The sequence below is a fragment of the Amorphotheca resinae genome (genome assembly GCF_003019875.1).
Source record: "Amorphotheca resinae ATCC 22711 unplaced genomic scaffold M430scaffold_6, whole genome shotgun sequence".
NCBI classification, from domain to species: Eukaryota; Fungi; Ascomycota; class Leotiomycetes; order Helotiales; family Amorphothecaceae; genus Amorphotheca; species Amorphotheca resinae.
In genome coordinates this window covers 1,002,884-1,011,318 of record NW_020194476.1, presented here as the reverse complement: position 1 = coordinate 1,011,318, position 8,435 = coordinate 1,002,884, and the positions used below count along the sequence as shown (strand labels likewise).

Sequence of the window (8,435 nt, the reverse complement as noted above, 5' to 3'; positions counted from 1 at the left end):
GAAGAGAAGAGTAAGAGAAACACTAGCTAAACCCTTACTGTCTAGACCTTATAGTACGATTAGGTTATCGTACAACCCTAACCCTTTCCTAAGAAAACGTATAACTATACCTATGCCCGGCTTATTATCGTTACTCTCTTCTTCTTACTTTAGGGCTAGTAGCCCTAGACGATTATCTAAGAAAGCCTGTCGTACACTACTACTATAAGTAGAATACCTTATACTATAGTCCTTTTATTTATAGTTCTTATACGCCTTATTCTAGAATCTAGGTAGTACTTAGTAGTTAGAGAAGACCTCTTAGTCGTTTCTATAATATAAAGAACAGCTACTAGAGACAAGTACGTCTACGCGCTATATAAGTATCGTATTTATATAGAACAGACGATACGTCTATACTTATACTAAGGTAATATAGCTAAGGTAAAAAGGCACGTTATACTCTAGAAGGGCTAAGGCTTAACGCTACTTGTCTATATAGATAAGTTACGTAAGGATATAAGGAGAGGCAATATATAGGATCAAGTACTACTAAGTAGTAAGGGCGTTTGACTATACGATAGTATTATTAACTATATAGACAAGGCTATGTACGTATTAGTAAGGGCTAGCTAAAGGTAAGGTAGTGTTGTACGCGTTCTGTAGGTTTAGGATAGCTATTTTTACTATATATAAAAAAAAAAAAAGAAAGGCTTAGTAATAGGCTAGCGCCCGCGTTAGCGCCGTACGAGTTCGTGCTAGAAAGGAGCTTGACTTACTAATCGTTAGGGGCAGCTACTTTAGGACGCTTAGTAGTAGGCTAGCGGCTAAGTTAGCGCCGTATAAGCTTAGAAGAGAGCTCGACTTACTAATCGTTAAGGGGCAGCTACTTTAGAACGCCTAGTAGTAGCTTAATTAATAGATTACAGTACGATCGTATAGTGTAGAAGGGGGTAGCGGCAGAGGGGAATTAATTTGTAGTAGTATAGGGATCGTTTAGATTACTCGCTAAGAAGAGCTAATTAAGGCCCTTATACAAAGTACAGATTATAGGATCAGGCGTTAGTATAGAGAGGAGAGGGGGGGAGGTAATGTTACAGGTTAGAACCCGGTAAGGGGTTAGTACTAAGTACGTGACTAACCGGACTATCGTTGCCCTGCCCTAATAGTAGAGTTTTCTCTTGCCTCTTGCCTTATACAAACCCTTTCCTTTCTTTTCTCTTTAGAGTATTCTCCTTATAGAATAAAACCGACATTTACTTAAGTATTATATTGTCGGCCCCTGACAGCAAGACGCTATAAGGCCGTTAAGTACGTGTAACGTAGCTAAGACCTAGCTTAACCCTGTTGCTAAGACTAGTAACTATAGATATCTTATCTTATAAGAGTCCGCTAGGTTAGTAATAGGCCTTAAAATAGTATATAACGTACTATTAGAATTAATAACTAACTTAATCTAGAATACCTAATAAGAAGACGCTTTTATTTAGGGAAAAGGATAGTAGTAGTAGTAACATCTTTCTCTATTAAATACCTATACTAGGTACTATAAGAGTTTAAACTAAGTTTTAGTATATATATAGTTCTATAAGAAAGAAAGAAAATAAAACCTTCTTACTAAGGCACTATTATATTACCGGTCCTTTTGTTATGTCCTTATCTTCTTTATATAAGCCTATAGATATCGCTACAGATATAGTACGCCTCTTATACACTAGACTACTTTTAGTACTCTACTTTATTCTTAGATTAGAAATAAGAAAATAATAACTACTTATAGTTACTCTAGTTCTTACCTAAGGGTTACTCTTTATTTGTCTATATACTATTCTTTTAACTCTTAAGATAAAAAATTCTAATCTTATAAGCCTCTTTCTCTCTTTATATTATAAATTACTTTTATAACTACCTTAGGTACTAGTTTTGTATATATATTAGGCGTAGCCTTTATTTACTAGCTAGGACGTTATATAGGCTTGTCTTAATATAGGCCTAGGGCTGTCCTAATTATTGTCCTAATTATTATTCTATACTAAATCTAGTTTAGTTCTTGTCGCTTGTTTAGTTACTTACTAGTAAGGGGTCTTTATTATATTCTATATAAACATCTTACTTCTTTACCTTTCTCTTTACTAATTTACTTATAACCTTTCCCTTCTCTTTATTTACTTTTAAACTCTCTTTTCTAAAATCAAAATCCTAAAGTACTTTTAATATCTCTTAAACGTCTCTTTCTTTAAGATACCTTACGCCGCCCTTACTACTACCTTATAAAAGTAAGGACATAACTACTTCTCTTTACTTTACTAGTCTACTAGTAAGTGTATCTATACTAGTAAGCCTCCTTAGGCTAGTTCTTTTATAGTAGAGACATATAACGATTTAGCTAATAATTAGTCTATTCTTATACGATCTAACACTTATATCTTAAGTAGATTTAATAATAATAATAATGTTAATAATAATAACCTTTTTACTCTTTCTTAAGGTAGGTCTAGAGTGTTTTTGCCTAGCCCTCTTATAATGTTTAGTGCCTATAGATCTACCTCTAGAGAGCTAAAAAAAGGTTTTGCCTAGATTAGTCTAGACACTTTATTAAAGGTTTGTGTATTCCTTATTGTTAGTACTTCTTATTACTTGCCTATAGACTAACGCTCTTACCTTACGTAACTAAAGCCTGCTAAGCGGCCTATACCTATAGCTAACCTACGTTCCTCTCTACCCCTTACCCTTACTAAGTAAGGAAAGGAGAAGGAGAGGACACTAGCTAAGCTAGGATTAGGAGCGGCACTAGAGAAAGTAATAGCCTAGCCGAAGTTAAAGCTAAAGCTAAAGCTAAAGACGACAACAATAATAAAGATAGTAGTATAGACAATAGTAATAGTAATAATAATAACTAAGATAGAGACAGAGATAAAGTAAAGAGAGAAGAAGAAGAAGGGCCTTACTAAGGGCATGTATACTTATAAAACTAAGGCTCTACTACCTCTTTAAGATACCTCCTTATTAATTTCCCTTATCTAGTCTATCTATATAAAGCGCGCCGCTTTCTTTAAGTAAGAAGTAGTAGCTATAGCGCGTAAGGTAAAAGAAGAGAAAGAAGAAGAAGATAAGGGTAAGGGTAGAGATAAAGATAAAGGAGAAAATAAAGACAAGGATAATATTAATAATAATAATAACCTAGACTATTTTAATAAGTTAGTAAGAGATGTACTAGTCTAAGCCTAAGAAAGGGGCGCTAAGGAGTCTAAGAGAGAGGATACTAAAGATACTAAGAAAGATAAGAGAAGAGAGAGAAGAGAGGGAGTTAGTAAGGCTAATAAGAGTAAGGATAAGAAAGAAGAAGGAGAGAGGCCTACTATAGCTAACTAAAGAGAAGGTAGTACTATAAGAGGCGTTACTACCTTATTAGTTAGTCGCTAGAGTAGACCTGTATTATAGAGTAGTATATGTACTATCTTATATTAGTACTGTCCTTTACTAACCTTTACCTAAGGTTAGTAGTATACTTACTGCGTATATAGTAGTAAAAGCCTGTTAGTATAGAGTAGTTATCCTTTTAGGGTTACTATCTTTACTATATTAAAATACTGTTTTTAAACCTTATATACTAATGTAAGAAGGCGTTAGAAGATAACGTCTATAATTATTATGCCTAGTAGTGTTCCTTTTATAATAAAGTATAATTCCCTTAGCCTCTTTTCTCTTAGCCCTTACTAACCCCTTAGCTAGATTCCTCTTAAACACCTTTCTTAAGTAAGAAAGGTAGTAAAGTATACTTGCTCTATTATTACTACTTGCCCTAGCTTCTCTGTCCTCTTAGCTTAAAAGATTACTTCTACTTGCCTTTTACCTTATATAGTAGATAGCTCTTTTGTTTTTCTTCTTACTACTTTTAATAAGTAATAGAATTTATATAAAAGTTCTTAGTACCTTATTTATAAGATAGTAGGCCTAGGCTAAACCTACTACTACCTCTTAGATAACTCTACTTATAAGATCACTAGTTAGTTAGACTAGCTTAACGCTAGTATAGTAATAATAATCTAGACCCTCTACTCTATCGTAAGGTCCCTTTATTCTTTTTGTAAATATAGCTAATAAGCGACAGAATTACATACCTATTAATAATACTACTACCTATAATCGGCTCTAGTCCTTCTTTAATTAGAGAGGGTTTTTTTTTTCTTAGTTCTAGTTTTGTCTTAAGGTAATGTCTTCTTACTCTATTTTCTTCTTTTCTTTTATTATTCTTTTCTCTTTCTAGTCGTATATAATCTTAGGTATAGCTTAGGTATACTTACTTAAGTAGGTAGCGTTATAGATTCTAGTTAGAATTATATAGCTCTTTTATATTAGTTATAGCCTAAGTATGTTCTAGTAGTATAGTTATTTTGTTTAAGTCTTATCCTAGGGAAAAGGATAAGAATTAATACTAATACATAAGGTACGCGCTAGTACTATAAGGGGGCGATAAGGCCTTAGTAATAGTAAGACTACCTTAAGAGAGCGACAAGGCCTTAGTAGTAGTAAGACTACTATAAGGAGCTTATAAGGCCCTAGTAATAAGATAAAAAAAGAGTAATAAAGCCTAGACGCCTAAATTTAAGGTAATGTTATAAGAGATAATATAAGTAAAGAACTTAAGAACAAGAAAGATAACTACTTAAGGTAGTACGTTAACTTAACAAGTCTACTTTAGTACGACAGCCGGGTCTATATCCCGGAAAATAAGGCCTTAAGGAGTAAGATCCTTATAATTAACTATAACGATCTAATAATAAGGCACTTTAGTACTACTAAGATACTAGAGCTTCTCTAGTACAAATACTTCTAGTAAGGTATACACTATAATGTTAAGGAATAGGTTAAGACTTATATAGTCTACTAAAGGACTAAACCTAAGAGGTACCGGCTATATAGTAGGTTAGTACTACTAGAACGGCTAACAAGGCCTTAAGCATAGATTTTAATAGATTTTATTATAGGCCTGTCCCTAAGTAAGTTTAATAAAAAGGTGTTTAACTTATATCTTATAGTTGTCGACAGGTATATAAAGGTAGCGCGCTATATCTTATACTATAAGACAATTATAGCCTTATAGCTAGTAGAACTCTTTATGTACTATATAGTTAAGGATTTTAAGACTCTAGAGAGGATCGTATTAGATAAGGGCCCTTAGTTTACAAGTAAGTTTTAGGCCTCTTTATATTTTTACTTAAGGGTAAGGCGCTAGCTTAGTACTACCTTTTACTTATAAAGTAACAGTTAGACTAAGGTATAGAACTAGATAATTAAATACTACCTCTAGGTCTACATAACGTATAAGTAAGACAACTAGGCATTAAAACTTACTCTAGCTAAATTTATATATAATAATAGCGTATACTCCTTAATAAAGGTAACCTTATTCTACGTACTATATAGGTTTTTACTAGAGATCTAGGTTAATGTTAAGGACAACATTATAAAGAGAGAGGTAGTAGTAGTATATAAGAGGGTAAAGTAGATTAAGAAAGAGAGGGTAGCGCTAGATAAACACTAGTATAACGCTATTAAAGCGTAAAAGAGATTTTATAATAAGAAACGTAAACTTATGTCCTTTTAAGTAAGTAATAAGGTAATACTCTTAACTAAACACCTCTAAGTTACTAGGCCTAACAAGAAGCTATTAGATCGCTACCTTAGCCCTTTTAAAGTCACTTATATTATGTTAAATAAGTTAGCCTACAAGCTTAAGTTACCTCTAGTATTTAAAATCTACCTTATGTTCTATATATCTCTACTAGAGCTATACTACTATAGAGCTAGCACGACACTAGAGCTACCTAGCCTAGACGTTATAAAAGGGTAGAAGGAGTTTAAAGTAAAATTAATTCTAGTATACAAAGAATAAGCTATAAGAAGGCAATACTTAGTAAGATAGAAGAGGTATGCCCTTATAGACAACACGTAAAAGCCGGTAAGAAACCTTAGAAACGCTACTAACGCGGTCTAGGAGTATAAGAAGGTAGTACTATAAAAGAGAAACACTAGAAAAGGCACGGGTTATAGTAAGTATTATTATTATTATTGTTCTTACTACCTATGCCTAATGTATATAGAACCTCTATACTATATAAATTACGTAGTAAAACCGTACTAAAGCCAGGTAAAAACCTACGTACTACCTCTTATAAATACTTTATTACAGTACTACTAGGGCGCTAAGACCTTATTACTACCTTACTAGAACTTAACCTTTTAGCCTAGTAATACTAAACATACTAATAAGACGCTAGTAAGATACTAAAAAGACGCTAGCCGTTAACTAAGATTACTCTCTCTCTTTCTTAGCTAGGTAGTACTTAGCTAGCCTAAACTATAAGAACTGGCTAGTAGATAGTAACTAGTAGATTAGTATATACGCACTCTTTTCTCTCTTTATTACTACTATAAAGTTACAGAACGTTTATAACGCCCTTAGGTAAAGTACTTACTATAAGGCCTACTACTACTAGTTAAGCTACTAGTAGTTAAGGACTAGGTAAGCTACTATCTCTAGGGCCTTACTATAAGGGTACTAAAGGGTCGCTACCTCTAGTACTTTACGTTTAAAAAGAAAGGCCTAGAGCCTAACCTTACTAGTATAGATCTACGTTAAAAGTAAGCTCTTATACTTATAGAAGAGTAAGTACTTCTTAAGGGTATCTACTAAAGGGGCGGGTAGTATAGCTAGGGTAGTACCCTAGTAGTACGCTAGTAAACTATCGTGTTAGGTCTATTATGTCTTCTAGTTCTTTTATAAGGTCTTCTCTAGTAAAGAGTCCTTATACTAGTCCTTTACTTACGTAGCTCGGCCTGCCTTATACTTAAGTAACGTATAAGGTAGCGCTATAGTAGTGTTATAATAGTGTCTCTAGCGTTATTAAAGGCAGGTCGCTACCTTATTATAAATAGACTATATAAGTTCGCCCTTACTTATACGTTCTAGACGTTGTTTAAAGTCTACTACCCTCTTGTTAAGGTAGAGGTCAAGTAGAGGCGTGGCCGTTTCAGACTTAAGAAGCTAAACAGGGTTATAGTAAGTAGTTAGGTTAAGAATAGTTGTTAATTTAGAAAAGAAAAAAAAGAAAAAGGTAAAAACAAGTCCTAGCTATATACTAGCGACATATACGCGCAACCTAAGCCCTACGACTATATAGCCTAAGACTACTAGACTAGACTAGACCACTACTTATTATTACTGTTGTTATCCTTATTATCCTTTATATTATTATTGTCGTTATTATTATCGTTACTATTATAAGGATCTGTCTTAGTAATAAGTAAGAGATTAGACTAACTAGGGTTAGTAAGTACTAGTAAAGTAAAGGAGACACTTATGTTATACTAATAGGTGTCTATAATAACATTAATTAAGTAGTAGAGACCTTATAGTACGTTAACTATAATTAGAACGGCTTTAGTAGTAGTACGTAAGGGCTATAAGAGGCCTTAAAGACAGGCTTAGTAAAAATAGCTCTTAATACGCTAGGTAAAAGAGCGCTAGTAAGGCCCTAGCTTTGCCTTAAGGGTTATAGAGTAGGTAGAGACAGGATTAGCTGTAATAGCGGCTTTAGCGCGATTAGACAAGAAGAGTAACTTGTTAAGCTTAGCTACAAACTCTTATAAGATCTTATAACAAGCTTTATACTTAGTAGTATATTAGTTATACTTAGTCTAACCTGCCTAAGTAATATAGGCGAGCCTAGGCTTAGCCGCTTATATCTTTGTATAGTAGACGTAGTAAGCGTAAGAAAGGCGTAGAAGTATACCTTATAAGTGTAAGAGTAGGTAGGGTTAGCTATAGTAGAGTAGTATTATATAAGGTAAGAGAGGGGTTAAAGAGAGAATAAGAGAAGGCGTAAGGCGTAAGGTAATAGCTTAGGAGAGAAGGCTTAAAGAAGGCGGCACTAAGAAGGCGTAAGAGGTAAGGCTACTTGATTTAGAAAAAGAGAAAAAGAAAGGTAAGAAAAGGAAAGTTTGTCTCTTTATATACTCTTCTTTAGTAGCGTATTATAAGATACTTACTAATAATATAATACAAATATTTAGTAAGGCTCTATAAACAATTCTTTATGTTAAACAAATTCTTACGTAAATAAGATACTATAAGTAAAGAGCGGCTAGAGCCTTTATTATATAGCTTATTAGAAACGCGCTAGCGCGAATCTAGTATAACAGGCGTACTACTATAAGTATAGACAAAGATAGAAGGTAGATAAAGAAAGAAGATATTCTTTTTTATATTATACTATATTGTTTTAAGGTTTTAGGGTAAGAATAGTCTATATATAAGGTAAGAGCTGTAAGGAAAGGCATAAGGCTTACCTAGCGCGGCCCTTATATATCCTAGGCACGCGCTACAAAAAGAAGAGCTTAGCTATATCTAGTACAGGTTTTATATAACTCTAGAAAGGCGCTATATCTAGTAT

At 33.4% G+C, this 8,435-nt stretch overlaps 1 protein-coding gene across 1 annotated transcript; it reads left to right on the top strand.

Moving 5' to 3' along the window:
• Positions 1-5,632: 5,632 nt before the first annotated feature.
• M430DRAFT_83942 (hypothetical protein) lies at positions 5,633-5,788 on the top strand (the record flags this gene model as incomplete). The annotated part of the gene is made up of 1 exon (XM_024869617.1): positions 5,633-5,788. A coding segment is annotated over one exon (156 nt), but the record flags the coding sequence as incomplete, so codon positions are not given.
• Between the last annotated feature and the right edge of the window lie 2,647 nt (positions 5,789-8,435).